The sequence below is a fragment of the Protopterus annectens genome, chromosome 10.part0, assembly GCF_019279795.1.
Source record: "Protopterus annectens isolate FY-2018-M chromosome 10.part0, PAN1.0, whole genome shotgun sequence".
Lineage (NCBI taxonomy): Eukaryota > Metazoa > Chordata > Ceratodontiformes > Protopteridae > Protopterus > Protopterus annectens.
The window spans coordinates 837293083-837319326 of record NC_056744.1 but is presented as its reverse complement, the minus strand read 5'-3'; the positions used below and the strand labels follow the sequence as shown (position 1 = coordinate 837319326).

General features: G+C 45.6%; 1 protein-coding gene across 9 annotated transcripts in view; it reads right to left on the bottom strand.

The window, feature by feature from the left end:
- ZNF326 (zinc finger protein 326) overlaps positions 1-26244 on the bottom strand; it is a 176101-nt gene that overhangs the window by 57959 nt on the left and 91898 nt on the right. For all 9 annotated transcript variants that reach the window (XM_044085647.1, XM_044085651.1, XM_044085650.1 and 6 more), the window contains exons 8-9: positions 18810-18940; positions 694-789 (exon numbers count right to left, since the gene is read on the bottom strand). In XM_044085647.1, the coding sequence (XP_043941582.1) occupies positions 694-789; positions 18810-18940 (227 nt within the window). The remainder of the gene's footprint in view (positions 1-693; positions 790-18809; positions 18941-26244) is intronic.

The window sequence follows — 26244 nt, the reverse complement described above, 5'->3', positions numbered from 1 at the left end:
ACCGTTCCGCCCTCGGCTCCGAAGTCCGTGGAGCCGATGGAGAAGCCTGCCTAGGTTTTTTAGCAGTCTGTTCCGACGGACTGGTCAGAGGTTTAATCAGCCCTTTCAATATTAATTTATTCTTCACGCTACAGGACTCCTGTAGCTGCTTGGCGCCTAAACAATATACGCACGAGGAGTGGTCATCGGTTAGACATTTTATAACCGCACCTCGTGCACTTTTTAAACCCAGAGGGTCTATGTTCTTTTGACATACTAACAGACACTAAAAAAACAAGTTAAAGTAGCACTATCTATTCAGTAATGAAGATTTTACCACAACACAAGTGCTCAGTGGGTGTCATACAAACCCTAATGCATTTCACAACAGTAGGAGTACTGGTGGGTGAAAGTGAAATACAGTAAATTAAGCAAAGTCAGATGAAACACATTTCTCTTGCTCATCTACAATACACTTTCACCAATATCCTCAAAAAACTGAAACTCTTCCACTTAGACATTAACCAAAAAGAAGAAAGCCACCAATAGCCGACATGATTAACCTCATTTTGTAGATACAATTTAACAGTATCAGTTTTAACTTTTTAAAACAAGATTTTCAACTTTTTTCTCCTGGCCAAAATGCATTTTATCCAAATGCTCTGGCATTTATGACAGTAACGTTTCCGATCACTCAAAAATGTGACATCTTACCTTAGCAAACATTTCAAAACGTGTTTTTACAATAGGGTTATTCAAAATGCTTGTAGCAGTTAAAACACTTTCCCTCTTAATTTGTTCTTTGTATTCCTGTATTTAAGAGAAAAAAAATGTATATCAGTCTAGCTTTCCCTCAATTTAAAATGTTATATTCCAATCTAAGCATATTCAAATAGCATTTTATTCAACAGATAGAAGAATGAAAGTTTTTCAAGATAGCAACAGTATCAATACAGACTAAATAGGGGTGAATGCAGCTAGACACGCACAAGAAACAGTACGATGAAGACATGCAACCACTTAAAATTATCTTACCGTAACTTACAATCTGTGCAGTCTTCCTTCATTCATCCTCACAACAGGGTCTCTGATCAGTCTCCGCCACGTTCCACAGAATTGGACCACACTTTCAAGCTTACCTACAATACCTTGCATGCATCCACCCAACTACCTCAAGAGTCTTGCCAATTCTAAACATCCAGCAGTCGTGCATCAAATATTGGTAGAACAGGCTCAGGCATAGGACACAATAGTCCCTGCATCATCAATGAAGTTCTAGAATAGGCAGAGCAACTAGTCATTTCTGGTGGAATATGCCTTAGGAGGGTTTAGGTAATTCCAATCCTTTGGATGAGTAAATGAACTAAATGCATTCGAAAATCTATTTTGCCAAGGTCATTTTTGAAACCACTTGTCCAAGACTATTGGAGAAGTTACAAAAACACAGCTTCCTCCGTTTAGACCTGTGGAGGTAAAAACTAAGTAGTCTAGAAGATGGAGAACATACTCTTATTTTGTTAGAAAAATTTGGTGAACACTGGCAAGTGGGATGGATTGATCATAGTTTCTCAGTAGCTACTTTAGGCATAAAGGATGGATTGATGCACAAAGACCATCTTTACAATAGTGATCATCTTCCACTTACTGTTGGGACTGTTTTGGTGGAAGCCTTTTGCGAGGCCAAAAGAATTTTTCAGACCGGGGACTTAGTCTGGACTGTCACTAGGGTTGGAAGTGGCAGAACCAAGCAGTCAATTTTAGGGCTTGAAGGTTTGGATGTTGCATTCTTGATGTGTGAGAAAGGAGGCCCTGACTGGGCTCCAGAAACCAAGGGGGATATTTCAGATACCACCACAGAAAAGGGACCCACACCTGTCTAGGCCAGATGGGGACTGAGCTCTTCAACCTACTTGCCTTCTGAAGAAATTTGGGGATGAGTGGAAGAGGGCAAGCACAGGAGACCCAAGGGCCAATCGTGACTAGTGCATCCCTTGAGGGCTCCCCAGAGAAGGGATAAGAGTGAAGAACTTGCTACACTGGTTGAGGAACAGGCAGAGGCAGCAAGGTAGACTGCCTACAGGTGGGTAGCAAGCCAGAAGTGGTTTCCTGAAAGCCCTGGTTCTACAGACCTCCTCTGCCTCTAGGTTGGCATATAATCACCCACCCCCCCACGTGCCTCAAGGGTTCTCCACGTGGGTCTTGGAAAGGCACCACATTTTCTGCAGGAAGCAGTGTGGGGGAAAGAAAGACCTTGGGGTGGGGGGCAGATTTTATTCCAACAGTGGAAAGGGTCTTCCCAGTTCTCACTGCTGGCAAGTATCCTCATAATGGGCCATTGACGAAGCCTTAAAGCACCCCACAAAAAAAAAAAAACCCACACTGCCTAATCCAGGCACGTCTCATTACTGAAAGGAGAGCCGGCTGCTTCCGAGGTGCCCTCCATGGCATGGGAGATCAACCTCGAGTTGGCGATAGTGGTCAGCTTGGCAGAAACTCAAATTCCACTGCAGGCATCGACTCAAAGAAACTGACTTTCCTGATCAGGTCCCTCTGCAGCAGATGGAAATGAGCTTGACAGTGAACTATACAGTACCTCAGCGTAAAGGAGCTATAGAGTACCTCAGTGTAAAGGTTGTAGAGGTGTAAATGTGCTTCCCAAACCTGTCCAGTGCTCTAGACTCAGTTAGGCAGATGGACATTGGCAGCTTCTTTCCACCAGCTCTTTGCAGCCAACACCGCCATAAGTACATTTGTGTACACTTACCATAAATGTAGAAGTAGATTCACTGTTGCAGTCATCACACTTGGGTTATCTGCCCACAGGTAGCCCTCAAGTCAGCCCGAATACCAGAGTCTTGGGATTTTCTGCATTGGATACTGTCGCCTCTTCCATGTCAGGTCATCAGGGGATAAAACATGCAGCCGATGCCATTACATTAGTTTCTTGCCCTAGATGTCAGGAGCCCCCAAAATAGGAAGTGGTTACATGGTGTGGAACACCTCCAGTAAAAAGTAAACAGCCCTGCCATAAAATATGGCCATAGAGAGAATAGGTAAAAAGGATAGAGAAAGTGGCTGGAGGGAGGGAAACCAGGACTGCAACAGTAAATACACCAACATCTACATTTATGGTAAGTGTACACAACTGTATTATGTTAGTTTCACTGTTGCAGTCATCACACTTGGGTTGATTCCCAAAACTGAGGAAGGGTGGAGGCAGTCAGGAAGTGTTTGGGCTGGCTAGCAGGCCTTAAGACTGCTGTAGCAAATACAGCTCTGGATTTAGAAAAAAAAAGATAGGTTAAGTGGTAATGCTTGGTGAAGGGGTGTAAAAAACTCCAGGTTGCAGCTTCCAGGGTGTCCCCCCCCGAGAAATGCTGTAGAGGTTGAAGTAGCTCTAGTGGAACGAGTTCTGATCCCCAGAGGAGTAGGTTTTTCATGGTGCTTGTAGCAGAAATGGATGCAGTGCGCTATATATTTGGAAATGGCTCGCTTCAAAATGGCCTTGCCCTCTGCCCCTGTAGCAAAGCTGACTAGTAGCTGGTCAGACTTTCTGAAAGGCTTAGTCCCGTCAAGGTAGAACCCGAGCTGCCTGTGCACATCCCAAGGAGTGCAGGATCCTTCCCCCTCTATTCTGAGGATTCGGGAAAAAAGTTGGCAAATGAATAGACTGGTTTCAAGCCACACTGGATACCACCTTAGGCATAAAGGAAGGGTTAAGTCCTGAGGGAAATCCTGTCAGGATGGAAAATGAAGGGCTCCACTGCCATTAGTGCCTGAAATTCATCATCCTGAAGTAATAGCTAGAAGTAAGGTTGTTTTCCAAGAGAGGAATTTTAACTCTGCTGAAGCAAGTTCAAAAGGGGGAAGTGAGAGTTTTCCAGTATATAAAAGTCAAGGTCCTAGGCCGGGGTTGGAGCTCTCCTAGGGGGCCTTAAATTGGTAGCTCCTTTCAGGAACTGCTTGTGGAGAGGGTGGGAAGACAGAGGAGGCTCAGTATTATAAGCGGAGGCGGAGATGGCAGAGGCATGAATCTTAATGAATGATGAGGATAGGCCTCTGGTGCAGCTCTGCTAGGCAATCAAGGATTTGAGGTAAGTTGGGCACAGCTACGTCCTTTCCTTGAGACACTCCAATACCTTTTCCACTATTCAGCATAAAATTTCCTAGTACTAAGCAGTCTGGCCTCAAGGATGACATCCAGCACCTGTTTGCTGAAGGATGCTGGTGGTGTATTCATGGGATAAGCCAGGCTGCAAGGTTTAGGGCTTGCAGCTGTGGATGCAAAAATCTGTCCCTCCTGCTGAGGCAGCAGGTAAGGGTGTCTGATGTAGGTGCCAGGGTGGCACTGCTATGCTGTCAGACTGCATAGGAGTGGGTACTGGTGTGGCCAGTCTGGTGTAATAAGGATTGCCCTTGACCTGTCCCGTTTGATCTTGAGTAGTACTTTTGAGAGTAGGGGCAGAAGAGGAAAGGCATAACATTGAGAAGTTTTCCCCATGTAAAGGATAGGGCGTCCACCTTCCAGATTCTGCTGTGAGGGTTCCTGATGCAAAATTTGTTCAATTGGTGGTTTTGGGAGAGGCAGAGAGGTCCACCCACAGAGTTCCCCACCTCTGGGTTAGAAGTTCGAATGAGCTGGGTTCCAGTTTCCACTCGTGAGGGTCTGGTAGATTTCTGCTAAAGTCATCTGCCAGTGAATTTTGCTCGCCTGGCAGGAATTGAGCTTGTAGGTGCACCTGGACGCTAAAGGTGGTGTTCCAGAGCCATGGCTAACCGGCAGAGTGGTAAGAGTGAGTCCCACCCGGCTTATTTACCACATAACTGTGGTGTTCTGTCTATCAGGAGCTGTCCTGGAAGGATAAGCTATTTGAAGATTGTCAGAGCATTCTGTATAGCTAGCATCCTTTGGATGCAGGGGAATTTGTTCTGGGATCCATTTGCCTTGAATGCATTTGCCTCGAATGCGAGCCCCCCCCATGCACAGTCTGATGCATTTGCCTGCCATGTGAGCCCACCACGCATAGCCTGATGCATCTATTGTCAGGGTTTGGGCGGCGTGGGGTTACTGTGGTTACAGGCTTCTGCCCAAAGGAACTCTGCCTTTAGACAAGGTAGGATAGGAATCACCGTTTTCAGGTCCTGAGAATGTTGACGGACTTCAGTATCACAGTTTCCTCATATGCAGTCCTGCATATGGAATTGGCAGAATGCATGAGGCCATGAACCCTATGGGCTTGCAGTATTTTCCTTGCAGACTGCTGGGTTTTGTTGGCCATTAGTTTGAAATAGTTTGTCAGATGGACCTGCCTTTCTGGAGTGAGGAATGCCATCTGGGAAGTTGTGTTCCAAGCTTGCTCCCAGGAATACAATTAGTTGGCTGGACACCAGTTGAGATTTTTTTGTTGCTGGTGTATCCCAGTGAAGTTAGAAGTCTTTTCACAAATGCCAGGTGCTGAAGTAGCAATTCAACTGTCCACCTGAAATCAGGCATGCCCAAGTATGGGTAGATTTGAAAATTTCTCCGCCTGCAGTATGCAATGGCTGGAGCCAGGCATTTTGTGAATACTCTGGGCTCAGTAGACAAGCCATAGAGCCTGCCCTGAAACGTAGATTTTCCTGCAAGACTTCCTTATGGGAATGTGCAGATAAGCTTCTTCTAAGTCTAGGGTGGACTAACCAGGCATCCTTGGCTAGCATAGGGTGCCTGCAAAGCAGTTCTAAGGCAGACATCCACAGGCTCCATAGTTGAAAGAGCATCTCTCGGCATACCAGACCCCGAATGGGTCTCAGCAGAGGCCTGCAAATCCGTAGAAGCAGGCATCAGAGGCTGCAAAGGTGCCTCACTGAGTACTGGACTGGCGACAAGCTTAACAGAAGTGTCTTGACACTTGTGGTCTCTGCCTTTGCACTTTTTTGGAAGACCGGTAGTCGGACGGCTTACCGAAGCTGGAATATTGAGAACGAGAGCAAAAGAATTTAGCTAGAAAAATAGCCTGACGAATGGTTTGGGCATTAAACAAGGCAAAAAACCCCAGCTAGGGACGTTGTGGTCTGGGCCTAAACAGTTGACGCAGTAAGAATGAAAATCTGAGGTATTTGCTTTCCACAGGCAAGACTATTGTTAATTTTTTCTGACAATGGTTAGAGCAAGAAAAAAAGAATCCTTAATGGTGTACTTGGCTTTTGAAGACTTCAGGTCCGAAACTCGAAAAAAACAAATTTCAGGTAGCGGCTGCCCAGCACTTGCGAACTGCTTCTGCTCCTTCTTGGCAAGAAACTGATGTAACGGCATCGGTTGCATTTTTATACCCCCGACGACCTGACATCATGGAAGAGGCAAAAGCATCCGATGCAGAAATCCCAAGACTCTGGTATACGGGCCGACTGAGGGCTACCTGCAGGCAGATAACTCAACCACTTTGGCATAAGCATGATGGTGTCCAGTTCCTTCCATGCTCGGCGAGACACTAAATTCACCCGGGCATCTGCTGGGTGGGGGGTAACCCACGACAGATGGGGCCGCCCTGAACACCTCCAAGAGATACGAGGAAGGAGGTTGGGCAGACCACCCACCTTTCCACTTCAGGATCTCCAATATGTCCCAGGAGGAGACATGTTCAGGTGGGATCAGGGGGGATCCTTCCCCTTCATTGAAGTCAGTTTTCTCGGTGAAAGACTTTTAAAGGGGAGTCCACGTGCCTCCTTTTGCACATCTTCGTCCAAGGGGCTCTCAGCTGTATTCTGGGTAAGTGTTTGAAGACTGGGACCCCTCCTGAAAAGAAAAATCTTGGAGACTGCCTGGGAATGGAAGACTCTTGGCAGGAAGAGCGTGCCAGGCCTGGATCCGATGGGGGTACAGGGGCAGATTGAGGGACCTGCGAGTTCAGTTCTCCAGCCCAGCAGAAGATGCTCTCCACTACCTGGAAAGCCAAAAGGACCAGAAACTCCTTCCACTTCCCCTATAGTCAAACCTAGGGGGAGAAAAAAGGCAAAAATTCATTCTGGATCCAAGGCCTCCAGAAGGGATTGTACCAGAGCTGTCGAGTGCAGAGAGCCTAAGGGAAAAGGACCGCTCCAAAAAAGATGAAGCTGATCCCAGTACCCAGAGCCAGGCAGCAAAGCCACAGCTCTGAGACTCCACACAAGGTCAGAATGGGGCTCAAGGGCATCCTCTGCATAGAGGAAGGGAGCTTCCTCTGTGCAGAGTCCGACACGCCCTGTAGTCCCAAATCCTACGACTCTGAAGCAGAGGGATGGATTGGAGAAGTCCTGATGGGGTGACCTGGGTAGCTCACAGATTTGAGAGGCAAAACAACCCCCCCCCCCCAAATCCTACGACTCTGAAGCAGAGGGATGGATTGGATAAGTCCTGATGGGGTGACCTGGGTAGCTCACCGATTTGAGAGGCAAAACCCCCCCCCCAAAAAATCTGGATCTATGCCTTAAGAACTTTCATCTTGTCTATGTCCTCCTCAGAACAGCTAGGAAGTCGAGGGTCCTGGAGCATTTCAACTTAGAGGAGAGACAGGGACTTTAGGTCCTCTGATCCAAGGGAATAGGATCCAAAGTTGGACCAGATGAAGGCATGGGGAAAATGGTAATTATCTCCCCTGGATCGTTAAAAGCTCTACAATCCAAATTTGTAGAGGTAACGTTGGCGGATCCGAAGGAGTCGCACCTGCAGAACTCCTGGACTTTGTTAGGAGAATCCCTCTGGGAAGCAGGGAGGGACCACTTTTTAGACTCCTCAGGAACAGAAGTAGAAGCCAGAGAAGGGGTCTGAGCCTCTGAGCCAAGGAGGGAAAGGCCCCCTGAGAAAACGTTTATTTTGTCAGTCTGCAAAGGCCCTAGTATTGAAGGCTGCACAGACATTCTGCACTCAAGTGATTGGTGCCCAGCCAGTACACACAGTGCGGGCACCTTGACTGGCCATTTTATACCCACAAGAGCACAGGAACTGGTCTGCCATAACAGACTAAACGCTTGCCCCCCCCCCAAAAGTAGATAAAGTTTAAAAAATGTAAAAATTACTGAACTCCAAGACACGTAATGTATCTTTAAACGCAAGCTATTTTAGGAATTCACAAAGATGAAATCTACTTTTCCATAAAAAAAGGAAAAGGAGATACACTTGAGGGAAGGGAGGTAGTACAATAAAAAGTACAGTTGTGTACACTTACCATAAATGTAGATGTTGAGTGTATTCACTGCTGCAGTCATTACATTTGGGTTATCTGCCTGCAGGTAGCCCTCAGCCGGCCTGAATATCAGAGTCTTTGATTCCTGCGTCGGATGCAGTCTCTTCTTCCAGGTCATGAGGGGTATAAAACATGCAGCAGACGCCATTACATCAGTTTTTCTTGCCCAAGATGTAAGGTGCCCCCATAACTGGGAGCAATTATGTTACACCTCAAACAAAAAGAAAATACTCCAGAAAGCTGAAATATACCAAAGAAGGAAAGGTAGAGCCAAGAAAAGTTAGGGGACTAGAGGGAGGGTAACCAGGACTGCAACAGTGAATACACTCATTTATGGCAAGTGTACACAACTGTACTATGTTCGTGTTTCACTGTTGCAGTCATTACATTTGGGTAGATTCCCAAAGCTAAGGAAGGGAGGAGTAAGTTAAGAGAGCATTAGGACCAGCTATTAAGCCCTGCAATACTGCAGTGGCAAAAGCAGCTCTGGATTTAGAAAATAGGCATATGGTAATGCTTGGTGAAAGTATGAACAGAGCTCCAGGTAGCAGCTTCTATGATTGTCCCTGGAAGGTATCCCTCAGAGAAAGGCTGTAGAGGTAGAAGCAGCCCTGGTGGAATGTGATCTTATCCTGTGGGATTCCATGGTGCTTATAGCAGAAATGATATGGGCTATCCATTTAGAAATGGTTTGCTTTGAAATGGCCTTCCCCTCTGCCCCTGCAGCAAAGCCACCTTCCCCTCTGCCCCTGCAGCAAAGCCAACTAGCAGCTGTTCAGATTTCTGAGGGGCTTAGTTCTCTCCAAATAAAATCTAAGCCGTCTGCGCACATCCAAAGACTGCAGAATTTGTTCTTTGTTTTGTGGATTAGTGAAAAAGGTAGGCAAATGAATGGACTGATTTAAGGGCCACACGACACCACCTTGGTCAAAGGATTGGTCCTGAGAGAAACTGTACCTGCATGAAGATAATGAAGAGCTCCACTGCCATGAGGGCCTGTAATTCAAACACTCTTCTTGTTGAAGTGATGGCTAGAAGGAAGGCTGTTTTTCAAGAAAGGAATTTCAACGCTGAAGTTGCAGCTGGTTCAAATGGAGGGAGAGAGCTTTTCCAATACAAAGTTAAGGTCCCAGGCTGGAGTAGGGGCTCGGGAGGGGCGAGAGAAGAGGGGTGGTTCAGTATTATAATGTGCTGAAATTGCAGAAGCATGAATTTTAACTGACGAAAGAGATAGGCCCTTGTGGAGCATCGCTGTTAAGTACTAAAGAATGAGGTAAACTGGGCACGGTAGTGCCCATACCCTGCGTCTGGCTCCAGGGACAGCAGTTTTCACTTTTCAGCATAGGATTTTCTAGTACTAGGTCTCCTGGCTTCCAGAATGACCTCTAGCACCTTCTTACTGAGGGATGCTAATGGAGATTAAGGAATTAGCCATAGCCAGGCAGCAAGGTTAAGGGTTTGAAGCTGTGGGCAGAGAATCTGGCCCGCCTGCTGGGACAGCAGGGAAGGTGGCATGGATCCAGCAGTATCATGCTGCGCAAGGGGAACCAGTGCTGGTGAGGCCAGTCTGGTGCAATAATTGTCCTTTGTCCTGTTTGATCTTTAGCAGAACCTTCAAGAGGAGAAGCAGAGGGGGAAGGCATAAACCAAAAGGCTTTCTCAGGTAAAGAACAGGGCGGTCCACTTTCCAAGCTTGACTGTGGGGAGTCCTTGTGCAGAATTTGTCCAGTTGGTAGTTCTGAGGGGAGGCAAACTGGTCCATCTCTGGAGTCCCCATTTGTTCAAGGAGGTTGAATATTTTTGGTTCCAGTTTCCATTCGTGTGGACCCATGAGATTTCTGCTTAGGTCTGCCAGTGAATTTAGCTGGCCTGGCAGGAATGGAGCTTGTAGGTACACTTGGCAACTCAAGGCTGTATCCACAAAGCCATGGCCAGTCTGCATAGAGGGTACGAGTGGGTTCCTCCTGCTTGTTTATGTACCACATAACTGTGGTGTTCTGTCTTTACCAATAATTGTCCTGGAAGGATTTGGTCCTTGAAGGCTGTCAGGGAATTCTGTACACCTAACAATTTTTTGGTTGACATGCAGGTGCATCTGACTCTGGTTCCATTTGCCCTGAATGCACTGCCCTGCCAAGTGAGCCTTCCATGCATAATCTAATGCGTCTGTAGTCGGGGTTTGGGCGGCAGGAGGTAGACTGAAAGGGAGTGGCAGGCCTCTGCCCACCAAAGGAACTGTCTTTATACAGGGAATGATAAGAATCATAAGACTCCAGGTCCTGAGAATGATGATATGGGCTTTTTAGATACCATGGTTTCCTCATATGCAGTCTGGCATATGGAATTAGTAGAATGCAAGAGGCCATGAACTCCAGGGCTTGCAAAATTTTCCTTGCAGATAGCTGGGTCGTTGCAGCCAGCAGTTTGAAATAGGCTGTCAAACTTGTTTCGCTGGTGTGAGGTAAGCCATATGGGAAGTTGTTCAAGCTTGCTCCCAGGAATACAATCTGTTGGCAGGGTACTAGATGAGATTTTTCATTTATGGTGCACTCCAGCGAGGTTAGAAGTTTCTTTATAGATGCCAGACGTTTTAATAGCATGTCCTGGCTTTCTGCCTGAATCAATCGTCCATGTATGGATATAGTGGAATATTTCTCTGCCGGCAAAATGCAATGGCTGGAGCTAGACACTTTGTGAATACCCTGGCCACAGTAGACAAGCCAAAGGGAAGTGCAGAGAGCCAATACTGCATGTAGCCGGCTCTGAAGCATATGTATTTCCTGCAAGATTCCCTTAAAGGAAGCTTACCCTGCACATTCCAGTAAGTCTAAGGTTTCCCGACCAGGCATCTTTGCCTAGCATAGGAAGCAGCTGTTGAAGTGTTAGCATTTTGAATTTTGGGATTACCAAAAAGGTGTTTTAGAATAGAGAGGTCCAGGATAGGAGGATGCCAGGACCAGTCTTTTCTGGGTACCAAGAAAAGGCTCTAGTAAAAACCTTGCCCCCTTTCTTCTGCTGGGACAGGTTGAATAGCCCTGATAATTAGAGGACCTGCTGTTGGGCAGCTGCCCACTGATTTGAGGGTAGGTCTAGCCAACCGTTTGGGGTTAGTAAGGTGTAAGTGGAATCTGTATCCTTGGGAAACTATATTTAAAACCAATTTGTCCTGGGTAACGAGTTCCCAGTTTTTTTGCATGCAGGACGAGCTTTCCTCCTAAGGGAGCAGGCAGTTGAGCAGGGCTTGGAAGTGTCAAGGTCAAGTCACTGACATTTTTCCATAGGGGGTGTCTTTCTACTTCCAGCTTGGAAGTAGGAGCCCCCCACTGCTTAGGCCTGTGTGTAGCCTGAGACTGTAACCTAGGTGATCTGCTGTTCCCTGGGTTTGGACCAAGAAGGCCTGGAAGAGACAGGAAAGGGCCAATTCTTAGGCCAAATGCCCACTAAATCTGGGAGGCTGTACTTGCAGAAAATCTTTTAACAGTTTGCATAGATTTAGCTTTTTCCTCCATCTTTTTAAGGAAGACTTCTGCTTTGTTGCCAAACAGGTGGTCTTGGTTTAAGGGAGCATCCAGTAAAATTAGCTTCAACATGATCTGGCAAGTTTTGCTCCTTAAGCCAAGCATGCCTTCCAAGTACAGACCCAATGACAGCAGCCCTGCAAGATTCCCACAAAACGTCTCAAAACCACATTACAAAGTATGTTTACCAACTTGTTCAGCAGAAAGCATTAAATCACATATTTCTTTATGCTCAGTAGAGTTAGGAATCATTTTCTGTTTAAGAAGTTCCATAATATGCTGCCGATACGAAACTGGCAATTTAAGGCCCTAATGGCCAAAGTTGCAGAAGTGTATACCTTCTTACCCCATCTGTCCAAGGGCCTGGAATCTGTATTTAAGTATTTAAGAGCTAAACATGTCTGCAAATATTAACAGCTTCTCAAAATGAACATGCTACACCTAAAGAAATCCCAATCCCTCAGAGCTACACGCTCTAGGGACCCAAACCTTGTCAACACAAATTCTGGAGGGAGGGTAACCAGGACTGCAACAGTGAATACACCAACATCTACATTTATGGTAAGTGTACACAACTGTACTATGTTTGTGTTTCACTGTTGCAGTCATCACATTTGGGTAGATTCCCAAAGCTAAGGCTGGGAGGAGGAATTTAGATAGCATTAGGACCAGCTATAAGGTCCTGCAAGACTGCAATGGCAAAGCCAGCTCTGGATGTAGAGAAAATTGGCAGATGGTAATGCTTGGTGAAAGAATGTACAAAACTCCAGGTAGCAGCTTCTAGGATGTCCCTGGTAGGGACACCTCTGAGAAAGGCTGTAGAGGTAGATGCAGCCCTGGTTGAGTGGGGTCTGATCCCCTGTGGAATAGGTTTTCCATGGTGCTTGTAGCAGAAATGAATGCAATGGCCTATCCATTTGGAAATGGTTTGCTTTGAAATAGCCTTTCCCTCTGCCCCTGCAGCAAATGCCACCAGCAGTTCAGATTTCCTTTGAGGTTTAGTCCTGTCCCAAGTAGAATCTGAGGTTTAGTCCTGCCCAAGTAGACTAAGCTGTCTGTGCATATCTGAGTGCAGTATACGTTCCCCTTTGTTCTGTGGATTAGGAAAGGGTGACGAATGGACTAAGGGCCACACTGGATACCACCTTGGGCATGGAGGGATTGGCCCAGAGGGACACTGTGTCCACATGAAAGATGAGACTCAAATGCCATAAGGGCCTGTAATTCATATACCCTTCTTGCTGAAGTGATTGCTAAAAGAAAAGCAGTTTTTCAAGAAAGGAATTTTAAGTCTGCAGTAGCAGCTGGCTCGAAGGGAAGAAGGGCGAGTTTCCCCAATACAAAGTTAAAGGTCCCAGGCTTGAGTTGGAGCTCTCCTGGGTGGTCGTAAATTTTTGGCCCCTCTGAGGAACTGCTTGAGCAGTGAATGAGAGAAGAGGGGAGGTTCTGTGTTATAATGAGCAGAGATGGCTGAGGTGTGAATTTTGGAGGAGAAAGACAGGCCCTTGTAAAGCATCGCCGTTAAGTATTGTAAAAGCTTAGGCAAATTGGGCACTGCTGTACTCCTCATCCCTTGATATTTGTTCCAGGCACAGAATCTTTTCCATTTTTCAGCACAAGATTTTCTAATACTAGGCCTCCTAGCTTCTAAAATGATATCCATCACTGGTTTGAGGGATGGTAACAGAGATTAGATAATTAGCCAGGCTGCTAGGTTCAGTGTTTGAAGCTGAGGGTGCAGAATCTGGTTGTCCTGAGACAATGGGGTAGGTGTCTGAGGTAGGTGCCATGGGGCCAATAGCAACACTGTGCAAAAGGGGGTACCAGTAATATCGAAGCTGCCTGTGAATGTCCAAGGAATGTAGGAGTCTCTCACCTTTGTTCTGTGGATTGGGGAAGAAAGTGGGTAGATGGATGGTTTGATTTAAAGCTACGCTGGAAGCCACCTTAGGCATGAAGGAAGGATTAGTTTGTAGAGAAACACTGTCTTGATGAAAAATGAGGAAAGGTTCCACTGCCATAAGTGCCTGTAATTCTGAAACTCTCCTTAGCAAAAGTTATCAGGAGCAAGGCAGTCTTCCAAGATAGGAACTGAAGGTCTGCAGAAAAAGCTGGTTCAAAGGGAGGCAATGTTAGTTTTTCCAGAACAAAGTTGAGGTCCCATGTAGGCGTAGGAGCTCTTCTAGGTGGTCTAATGTTTTTTGCCCCTCTGAGGAACTGCCTTAGAGGAGTGGATTTGAAAATAAAGGTGGATTCATGTCGTAGTGAGCTGGAATAACTGAAGCATGGATTTTAATAGAGAAGGAAAGCCCTTTACGCAACATCTCAGCTAAATACTGCAGAATGTGAGGCATATGAGGCAGAGTTGTATCTAGGCCTTTAGCTTGGTTTCCATTTGTCCGAGTAAGCCTTCCGGGTGCTTGGCCTCCTGGCTTCCAGAATAACATCCAGTACTGCTTGAGAAAGAAGGGCTGGTTGGCTACTTGAATTGCTATGCCGCCAAGTTTAAGGTTTTGATCAGGCTGTGTAGAATCTGCTTGTCTTGCTGTGTGAGCAAATGAGGCATTTGATGCAATATCCATGGTGGGTTGTGAGCCATATTCTTCAATAGTGGGTACCAGTGCTGGCGAGGCCAGTCTGGGGCTACGAGAATCATTCAAGGTTTCTCCTTTTTGACCTTCAAAAGCTTTGAGAGAAGAGGTAATGGAAGAAAGGCACATGCTGTCAGGTTTTTCCAACTGAAGGAGAGCATCCACTTTCCATGCTTGTTGGTGGAATGTCCTTGCACAAAATTGTCAGCTGGTATTTTGAGGACTGGCAAACGGGTCTATATTTGGTAGGCCCCATCTTTGAGTTATCATTGCAAATATTTGTGGGTCTAGCTTCCACTCGTGGGGATCTTTGATGTTTCTGCTTAGGTCATCTGCCAATGTGTTTTTCTGTCCTGGCAGGAAGTGAGCTTGTAACTGGACTTGGTAGGTCAGAGCTGTGTTCCATAAGATCATTGCTTGCCTGCAAAGAGAGTAGGAATGTGTGCCCCCTTGTTTATGTACCACATTACTGGGGTGTTGTCAGTGCCAGTTGTCCAGGCTGTAGTAGATCCTTGAAGGCTGTCAGAGCTTTCTGTACAGCTAGCATCTTTTTGGTTATGTGCAGTTTTCTTTGTTCTGCAGTCCATAGGCCTTGAATGCATTTCCCTGCCATGTGAGCCCCCCAGACGTAGTCCGATGCATCTGTTGTGATAAGTTTGCCTGGGTGGGGGCAAGGTGAAAGGCTGACACTTGCTGAGGTGACATGCCTGTGCCCACCAGAGAAATTCCTGTTGAAGGCAGGGAATGAGAGATCAGTGTGTCCAAGCTGTGGCTGTGTTGAGACCATACGCTTTTTAGGTACCATTGTAATTTCCTCGTATGCAGTTTTGCAAATGGTATCAGAATGCAAGATGCCGTGAAACGCAAAGCCTGCAGAATTTTTCTTGCAGTTAATTGGGTCTTTGTTGCCACTGTTGAAATATTGAGCCAGTTGTAATTGCTTGTCTGGTGTAAGATAAGCCTTCTGGGCCGTTGTGTCCAAGCTGGCACCCAGGAATGTCATTTTTTGTGAGGGTACTAGTCTTGACTTTTTAGTTTACTGTGTACCCCAAGCAATTTAGTAGATGCTCCACAAAAGCCAGATGTTGTATGAGAATGTCTTTTCTTTCTGCTTGGATGAGGCAGTCGTCCAGGTATGGATATATTTGAATTCCTCTTTGTCTGCAGTATGCAATTACTGGTGCCAGGCATTTTGTGAATACTCTGGGCGCAGTAGATAAGCCAAAGGGCAGTGCAGAGAATTGATAATGGGTTGAACCTGCAATGAAATCTTCTGCAACTATGTCTGATAGGGACATGCAGGTATGCCTCCTTGAGGTCCGTTACCAGCCATGCTTCCTTGCCCAACATGGGAAGTGGCTGCTGTAGTGTTAGCATCTTGAATTTGGGAACTTGTAAGTGTTTAGAATTGAAAGGTCCAGAATTGGTCTCCAAGCATTTTCCTTCCTGGGTACTAGGAATAGTCTAATCCTTGGCCTTGCTCTTGAGTTGGTATCCTTTGAATGGCTCTCATGGCCATGAGAGCTGTAATTTGTTTTTGAGCCTCTGCCCTTTGATTGTGGCAGGTTTGGCATTCCTCTTATTGGCAAGGTGTGGAAGTGGAATCCGTATCCTCGTAAAATTATGTCCAGGACCCATTTTTTGGTGTTAAAGCAGAAGAAGTTTGTGACCATGTGCCAGTTGTCTACAAATAATGCTAGTTTACCCCCAGAGGGGCTGACAAAAGAGCTTTGTTTGGCCAGTTGAGGTGCAAGTCATTGAGTCTGCCTTCTGGTGGCTTGAGACCTGCCTTCTGGTGGCTTGAGACCTGCCTTCTGGTCCCTTCTGGGTTGGAGTGGTCCATTGGCGAGGTTTATACCGGGCTTGTGGTTGTCCTCTGCCCCTTGGGCGCCTGTATTTACCCCTGAGGCCTGCCAGTGGCTGGAAAGAATCAATTTTTGGTTGGCCAATTTGCGAGGGGGTTGTACCTGTAGGAAATCTTTGACTGTCTGCATTGATTTTGCCTTATCCTCCATTTTCTTTAAAACTTCTTCTGCTTTAACACCAAAAAGAACATCCTGCTGCAAGGGAGCATCTAGTAGTTTTGCTTCAACATGTTCAGGCAGACTCTGCTCCTTTAACCAGGCATGCCTACGTACAACTGATCCAGTGACCACTGCTCTGCAGGAGGCCTCCAAGGAATCAAACCCATATTGTAAGGTATGTTTGCCCACCTGCTCGGTGGCGTGCAACAAATCCTGTACTTCTTTCAATTCAGATTGTTGAGGAAGAGTTATCTTTTGTTTCAACAGAGAGATCAGAAATAGCTGATACTTAAGCATATGAAATTGACAGTTTAGAGCTCGCATAGCTAAAGTGGCAGAGGTGTAACCCCCCCTCCCCCCCATCTGTCTAGTGCTCTTGAATCTCTTTCAGAAGGCACTGGATTTTTAGCCATGGAAGCCTTAGCCCCCTTGGGACCCTGGGAGATGGTCTCTGAGTCAGCTGCTGTGCTTTTGTAAAGGAATTTATGGGAATCAGGTACTCTGTAATATCTGTCAGGCTTGGCTGGGGCAGAGAGTCAGGGCTGAAACTGGATTCTAAATAAACATCATCCACAATGTCCAGACAGGAGGGATGGCTAGAGGTCTGTGTTGGGGGAGTAAAAAACTGAGCCTTTTCTTGGAATCGGAGTAATCCTGACCTTCCCAGTGAAAATGCTCCCTCATAGTGTGTAAAGTTTCCCCAAAAGTAATCCTCTGGAGGGGAAGCTGAGGGAATAGAGTCCTCAGCATCAGAATCTTCATAAGAGAAGAATAGTCTTGGTCTTCAGAGGAATCCGAAGAAACACAGTTGTTCAGAGGAAGCAGATTCGTCCTCTTGTCTAGGCCTTTTGTCAGGAGGAGGCTGGGAACCCCTGATGAGTAATCAGATCTTCAGCCATCTTAAGCATCTGTTTCTTAGGCATAGGGCCTTGAACAGGAGACTGAAGTGAAGATTTTTTCGATTTGGAAGGAGTCTTTGATTTTGAAAACGTTTTGACTAAGAATGTCTGAAAACTCCTTCAGAAAGCGAAGGAGTTTCAGAAGTACCGGCATCCTTGGAAGGTTAAGTCTTCGGTAGGGCCTGAAGTAAAAGGCTGCGTCGGCCTAGTACATTCCGTAAAAATATCCGTAGTGGTCTCTGGTTCCTCAACTGCGGTAGTCAAAGGCTGTGGAGCCTCACAGATAACCGGAGACCTGATCAACAGAGGCCTCGGAATCAGGCTTAGGCCTGGGCTGTCAATCCTTATCCCTGCGTTTTTTGTGCACGCCGGTAGTTCTGACAGCATGTTATAATTAAATTTTCTGCCAAAAAAGTGTCATGCGAAATCAAATAGTCTTTCAATAGTGCGTTTATTTAATCTAGCACAAAAACGACAAGTGACGTCGTGATCAGGGCCTAGGCAGGGTATACAATAAGAATGAAAATCCTTGAGGTAGTTGCTTCCCACAAGAAACGCAATTAACTTTTTCTAACATCAGAGGCAAGAAAAGTTTCCCCAACGGGGTACTTAGCTTTATAGAAGACTTCGGTCTGAAACTCAAATTCGAAAATCTCAGGAGTCGGCCGACCGGCACTTGCGAACTGCTTCGGGCACCGCGCGGCAAGAAAGACGGAAGAAAATGGTGTTGGTTGCAATATATGTACCCCTGGCGCACTGACATCAGGGATGAGGCGACAGCAACCGACGTCGGACCAAGACTTTGGAAATCCGGCAGACTGCGGGACCGCCTGACTACAGGATAACCCAAGTGTGATGACTGCAGCAGGGTAACATGAACATCAGACAGTGAGGGAAGTCATGGTCCGGGCCTAAGCAAGGAATGCAGTACGAATGAAAATCTTTGAGGTACTTTCTTTCCACAGGTAAGACATTGGTTAACTTTTACTGACATCGGTTAAGAGCAAGAAAAAGGATCCCCAACGGGGTACTTTGCTTTTTTCTAAGACTTCGGTTCTGAAACTCAACAAAATGTCAGGAGTCTGCCGACCAGCACTTCAATTGCTTCTGCTTCAGGCACCACGTGGCAAGAGACTGAAAGACTGATGTAATTACGTCGGCAGCATGTTTTATACCCGATGACCCGACATCATGGAAGAAAAGACTGCATCTGACGCAGGAATCCAAGACTCTTATTCAGGCCGGCTGAGGGCTACCTGCAGGAAGATAATCCAAATGTAATGACTACAACAGTGAAACACGAAGAACATCCACCCGCTTACAATTTTTGAAGCAAAGGCCATCAAAACAAATTCACCCATGCTTGACAAAAATCTGCATCAGACTCGCTGGAGCAGCAAACAAGATCTGAGGTATTTGATGGATGCAAGGCATTTTGGGTACGAGGAGCTGGAGAGTCATATCCAAGTCTGGAATGTGGCAGGGTCAGATCAGAGACCCTATTGTGAGAAGGAATGGAGACATTAGATCTTTTACAAACAGTTAATTAATGAACTGCAAATGAATTTCAGCAAAACTAACATTTCGAAATACATACACGCTTATTCTTAGTGTGGTCCGCGGACCTCAAATGTTGCTGCACAGAACTTGGCAGTGCTGGAATGTAGGCATTGCATGGACTACAATGCACAGTATCCACTTTTATCATATGGTCTTCTGGTGTAACACCTACAAAACAAATCAAATGTTAGCTCGCAAAGAACTTGAGCTGTGCAGATTTATAACTAATCCAGTTAGTGTACATTACTTGCGACATTTTACTAACTACTTGGGAGAGAAGACATGCTAAAGCTCAAAAAAGTCCTAAACATTGTATTTAAGTATTTAAGAGCTAAACATGTCTGCAAATATTAACAGCTTCGCAAACTTGGACATGCTACATCTGAAGAAATCCCAATCCCTCAGAGCTACATGCTCTAAGGACCCAAACCTTGTCAACACAATAAACAGGACATGCTGGGGGGAAAGATTACTGTACCAGAGACTTCCTATACTCTGGAACAAGCTACCCATCTATATCAAGCAAAGTTCCTCATTAGTACTCAAGAAAAATCTTTAGGAGTGGATGGGAAGTAGGAAATATACCCCGGGGATCACTTGTGACTCTGCTTGACAGGGGCACAGGAAAGGTTGGCGTAAGCCAGGGAGCCTTGTTGGCTAGGCTTACTTAGGCCCTTGGGCAGATATATCCTAGTACCTACCTATGAACTATGGAAGCCAAACTACTTGCTAGAGAAGTTTTCCACCAGGTTAGGTTAGTCTAACCCAAGACACAACTGGCCCCAAGGCCTTACAGGTAACCATAGGTGGTCTAGCTTTACTTTTTGATAGTTATATCCACTGCTCACAAGCAAGGAGGCTGCCAGCAAGAGTACTTTGACTTGGAAAAAAAAATGCAAGGATATGGGCAACTGTTCTGTACCAAATTCCACAACCTATTCTGGTAAACTCCAACCTGATGGACATAGTCTGCAAAAGCCTCTTCTGTCCTCCCTCCCACAATTCCAATTTAAGGACAAAATGTGGATTAACCCCAAAAGCATAACCCTTATGAAAGACTAACCATGGCCCTTGCACAGAATGGCATGTACGTCAGAACTCCTATTAGAAGAAGTAAAAGCCTCCAAGGAAGTTTCCAAAGTCAAACCTATAGCTGCTAAACTAACTTGTTCAAATGGGACAGCCTGTCAAGTAAATTTGAAATCCAAGGGAAAAAGGAGAAGTTCTGGCACTTTGCACTTCCTTAAAGGGGTTGAAGTGCGAACTTGTACCTGGCAGCCTACACACATCTTCAGATTTTTTTTTCATTTTGGGATAGGTGGTTAAAACCAACACTACTAAACAAAAAGTACAGTTGTGTACACTTGCCATAAATGTAGATGTTAGTGTATTAACTGTTGCAGTAATCACATTAGTTTATCTGCTTGCAGTAGCCCTCAAGTCGGCCTGATTAACAAAGTCATGGGTCCAGTGTTGGTTGCTGTCCCTTCTGTGACGTCAAGTCATCGGGTATAAAACATGCAGCCATGTCAGGTGTCCCCCTAATATTAAGCAATTAAATCTATAAATATACAAGGTTATACCTCCAACAAAAAAGCAAATACCCCAAAAAGCTTTTGAGCATAGCAGAGGAGATTAGAGGTATAGCCTAAAGTAGTAAGGGTCTGGAGGGAGGGTAACCAGGACAGCAACAGTGAATACACCAACATCTACATTTATGGTAAGTGTACACAACTGTACTATGTTAGTGTTTCACTGTTGCAGTCATCACATTTGGGTAGATTCCCAAAGCTAAGGCTGGGAGGAGGAATTTAGATAGCATTAGGACCAGCTATAAGGTCCTGCAAGACTGCAATGGCAAAGCCAGCTCTGGATGTAGAGAAAATTGGCAGATGGTAATGCTTGGTGAAAGAATGTACAAAACTCCAGGTAGCAGCTTCTAGGATGTCCCTGGTAGGGACACCTCTGAGAAAGGCGGTAGAGGTAGATGCAGCCCTGGTTGAGTGGGGTCTGATCCCCTGTGGGACAGGTTTTCCATGGTGCTTGTAGCAGAAATGAATGCAATGGCCTATCCATTTGGAAATGGTTTGCTTTGAAATAGCCTTTCCCTCTGCCCCTGCAGCAAATGCCACCAGCAGTTCAGATTTCCTTTGAGGTTTAGTCCTGTCCCAAGTAGAATCTGAGGTTTAGTCCTGTCCCAAGTAGACTAAGCTGTCTGTGCACATCTGAGTGCAGTATACGTTCCCCTTTGTTCTGTAGATTAGGAAAGGGTGACAAATGAATAGACTGATTAAGGGCCACACTGGATACCACCTTGGGCATGGAGGGATTGGCCCAGAGGGACACTGTCCACATGAAAGATGAAGGCTCCAATGCCATAAGGGCCTGTAATTCATATACCCCTCTTGCTGAAGTGATTGCTAAAAGAAAAGCAGCTTTTCAAGAAAGGAATTTTAAGTCTGCAGTACCAGCTGGCTCGAAGGGAGGAAGGGTGAGTTTCTCCAATACAAAGTTAAAGGTCCCAGGCTGGAGTTGAGCTCTCCTGGGTGGTTGTAAATTTTTGACCCCTCTGAGGAACTGCTTGAGCAGTGGATGAGAGACGAGGGGAGGTTGTGTTACAATGAGCTGAAAAGGCTGAGGTGTGAATTTTGGATGAGAAAGACAGGCCCTTGTAAAGAATTGCTGCTGTAAAGAATTGCTGTTAAGTATTGTAAAAGCTTAGGTAAATTGGGCACTGCTGTGCTCATCCCTTGATATTGGTTCCAGGCACAGAATCTTTTCCATTTTTCAGCATAAGATTTTCTAATACTAGGCCTCCTAGCTCCTAAAATGATATCACTGGTTTATTGAGGGATGGTAACGGAGATTAGGTAATAAGCCAGGCTGCTAGGTTCAGTGTTTGAAGCGGAGGGTGCAGAATCTGGTTCTCCAGAGACAATGGGGTAGGTGTCCGAGGCAGGTGCCATGGGGCCAACAGAAACACTGCGCAAGAGGGGGTACCAGTGTTGGCGTGGCCAGTCTGGAGCAATCAAAACAGTCCTTGGATTGTCTTGATCTTTAGTACTTTGGAGATCAGAGGCAGAGGAAAGGCATAAACTGATTGAAGGACAGAGCATCCAGCTGGAAAAACCTCTAAGCTTGTTTGTGGGGAGTCCTTTAGCAAAATTTGTCCAATTGATAGTTTGGGGGAAGGGGGGGGGGTAACAAGTCTACATTTGGGCTCCCCCATTTGCTTGTTAAAATGTTGAAAATCCTTGGTTCGTTTCCACTCGTGTGGGTCCATGAGGTTTCTGCTTAGTTCTTCTGCCAGTGTATTTAGTTTTCCTGTCACAAATTGAACTTGTAGATTCACTTGGTAGCTCAGGGCTGTGTTCCACAATGCCATGGCTAGTTCGTACAGGGGTAAGAATGTGTACCCCCCTGCTCGTTTATGTACCACATTAAGTGTGGTCCACCTTTACCATTAAACATCCTGGAAGAAGGTGGTCCTTGAAGGCGTCAGAGCATTCTGTACAGCTAACATTTTTCGATTGATATGCAGGTACATATGACTTGGGTTCCATTTCCCCTGAATACACTTCCCTGCCAGGTGAGCCCCCCCATACATAGCCAGGTGAGCCCCCCATGCATAGTCTGATGAGTCTACTGAGGGTTTGGGCGAATGGTAGTTCCACATTTTGGTGGCAGGCCTCTGCCCACCAAAGGAACTCTAGGCGTAGGCAAGAGATAGGAATCATTGCTTCTAGACTGAGAATGTTGACACCATAGGCTTTTTAGATACTACTGCAGTTTCCTCATATGCAGTCTTGCATATGGAATTTTTATTCAAGCTTGCTCCCAGGACTATAATTAGACAGGGTACCAGGTGAGATTTATTTTCGTTTATGGTGTACCCCAAACAACCCTTCTTACTCCATCTATCCAGTGCCCTAGAGTCTCTATCAGAGGGGGCAGGATTTTTGGCAGTAGTAGCTTTAATGCCCTCGGGTTCCTGTGAAATGGTCTCAGGATCCGCAGAAGGATTTTTAAAAAGGAACTTGAGAGTCAGGGACCATGTAATATCCATCAGGTTTTCTGGGAGCAGGAGGTAGAGTCAGGGGCCAAGCTAGATTCCAAAAAGGAATCAACAATGTCTAGTACAGGAGGTATGGCTAAAGGCCTGTGCTGGGGAAGGAAGAATTCTGAGCCTTTTTTTATAATCAGAGAAATCCTGACTTTCCCCAACGAAAATGCTCCATGAGAGTATGCATGGTTTCACCAAAAGAAAAATCCTCTGGGGGAGAAGCAGAGGGAACAGAGTCCTCATAGGTAGATTAATCCTGGTCAGAAGTATAAGCAAACTCATTCCTAGGTCTAGAGGGGGAAAGCTGGCTTCCCCTGATTAAAGTAAAGGTCTTCAGCCATTTGTTTTTTTTTTTTTTTTTTTTTAAAAAAGGCATAGAGGCCTGACCATGTGGTCTGGGCGCCAGTTTAGGCATGGTTCAAGTTACAGGCCTTGAAGATGGTGTCCGTTTCATACACAAGTCAGTAGGCCTGAAAACACCCTCTGAAGCCGGTGCCTGCACAGCGGCTCCGGACCCATCCAAGGTAGAGATGTCTGCAGGTTCCACAGTTGAAGCATCTCACGGCATATCACTCAGAATAGGTCTCAGTAGAGGCCTGCGAATCTGAAGTAGTGGGTATCAGGGGCTGCAAAAGCACCACACTAAGTACCGGCAAACTGGTGACTGGCTTAGAAGTCTTGGCAGCTTTGGACCTAGGCGGCCTGTCAATTTTTGCGTTTTTTCAGAATGTCTGTAGTCGGATGGCTTACCGAAGACGTATCAGGACAATTGAACAAAGCACCAAAATATTTGGAAGCGAAAATATGACGTCTCTTTTGTGCCTTATTTAAAACCATGAACCGACAGCGAGGTATGTCGTGGTCAGGGCCTAGGCAAGGAATACAGTACGAACGAAAAAATCTGAGGTATTTGCTTTCCACAAGTAACGTAATTTAACATCTGTTAAGAGCAAGAAATCTCCCCAACGGGGTACTTCGCTTTTAGTTGGACTTTGATTCTGAAACTTGAAAACGAAAATTTCAGGAGTCGGCTGACTGACACTTGCTAACTGCTTCTGCTTCAGGCACCACACGGCAAGAAAGACTGATGTAATGGCGTTGGCTGCATGTTTTATACCCCTGACCCAACGACATGGAAGGGACAGCAATCGAAGCAGGACCCAATACTGTTAATCAGGATGACTGAGGGCTACGGCAAACAACCCAAAAGTGAGGACTGCAACAGTGAAACACGAACATCTAACCCTTACTCCACACACCAGGGAGCCAACCCTTTACCACTTCATGTTACCTTCAAGTAATTCCTTCTGTATGTGAAAAGCTGTAGGGATCATAGCCAATGCCAGGTGCACAACAATGTCTCTGTACATCCAGATGTACACCATTTTCTCACATCACACTATCACAGCATATGCTGCCCTGTTTATTACATTCAACACTTCTCACTACCCCTCAAAAAAAAAAAAAAAAAAAAAAAAAAAAAATCAAGCTAATCGGATATGAAACCAAACTGTAGACAGCCCTACAATACAAGCCCAGCTTAAACAGATCCTCCAACAGCATTGATCTCACTGAAATGGAGTAATCTTGTCAGGATGTATGCAAGTGAATTACTTTGTTGTACGTATTCTGTACTGCTTAGATCCTCATGCTGTATAAACACAAAGTTATAAATGCAAGTGCATACACAATGCATTTCAGGCATTTCCCATGACTGAAGCACGGATGGACCCCTCCTATCCAACCTTACAGACCTGAAAATTTCTTTAATAAAAGAAAAGCCACTTTTCTTCTTTCGGCTTTTCCCGGTTAGGGGTCGCCACAGCAGATCACGTGTCCACACATGATTGGCAGTGGAGTTTTACAGTGGCGAGTTGCCAGCCCGGCACCAAACCTTCCACTGAAGGCACACTCACTGCTTCTACTAACTAATGCAAAAACCTAGACAGCCACCTAATCATATGACAAAACCAGTATCATGATCAGTACCACTGCAGTGCTGCAACCTCAGTGGAAAAATCTACATATGCACACTTGTACAAATGAAAGCTTTGTGACATATGCAACATTTACCTGGGCAAAGAAGGCATCAGTTAAAGTTTCTAGTAGATTTCCACAAAGATCATGTCCAATACAGACTTCAAGTAACCCACACTTGAAACAATGTTACCACCCTGTTTGCCAAAGATATTCACAGTGTAAAGTTCCATTCAAGCATGCAATCTTATCCTTTAAGATATTAAAAACTGCTGCAAACAGCAAGTGTATGCAGCAGAGATAAGCAACTTAAAAGGGTTTCTGTCCACTCCTAAAAAGGAAATGGCCCAAGGACACTACCCCCATTCGGAAAGGGTACTTATGAGAAACCAGCCTGCTGCAGGGCACAGGAGTAACACAAAGCCTTTTTACACCAGACATTCATTTAATGGAACTGTAGAAGGCAGCTATTTGCCATAGCTTCAACCAGGACTTTTGACACCCTGCATACCACCTTATGCATACAAACAAAATGGGCTGGCTAAGAAACAGCAGCACAACAGACTTAACGCTGACGAAACTGCAAATGGTAATGATGGATCACCACATTTTAAGAGCTTTTGCAGGCACGCTAACTGTAAACAGCTCAAGATCAAACAGCAATGGTGGGGGTAATGAATTTTATTATCCAGAGCTTCCTCTGACCAAAGCACAGGAAAGGCAGTTGGCTTATAAACAGAACACACAATGCAAGAGAACATACACTATCCGCTAAAAGTCTGATATTAGCATGCATTACACAAGTTCTTGGAAGAGTGAAAAGTACAGTTGTGTACACTTACCATAAATATAGATGGAGTGTATTCACTGTTGCAGTCATCACACTTGGGTTATCCTGCCAGGGGTAGCCCTCAGTCGGCCCGTATACCAGAAGCCAGAAGCTTAGTATTTCTGAGTCCACTGCTGTCGCTCAGGTAGTCAGGGGGTATAAAAACAGGTAGCAGACAATTGCAATCTGTTTTTCTTGCCCCAAATGTCGGGAGCCCCCAAACAGGGAGCCAAGTTATGGTGGAAAAACACCACCAGTAAAAAGTAAATAGCCCTGTAAGGAGCGAGGGAGAGAGAGAAAGATACAAGGGGGCTGGAGGGTGGGAAACCAGGACTGCAACAGTGAACACACTAGCATCTACATTTATTGTTAAGTGTACACAACTGTACTATGTTTAGTGTTTCGCTGTTGCAGTCGCACTATTCCCAAACCTGACGAATCTGTGGAGGCAGTCAAGAAGAGTTTGGGCTGGCTAGTATGCCCTGCAGACTGCTGTTGCAAAGCCTGCCCTGGATTTGGAAAAGATAGGCAGGTGGTAATGCTTGGTGAAGGTATGAACACAACTCCAAGTAGCAGCTTCCAGAATGTCCCTGGTAGTGACTC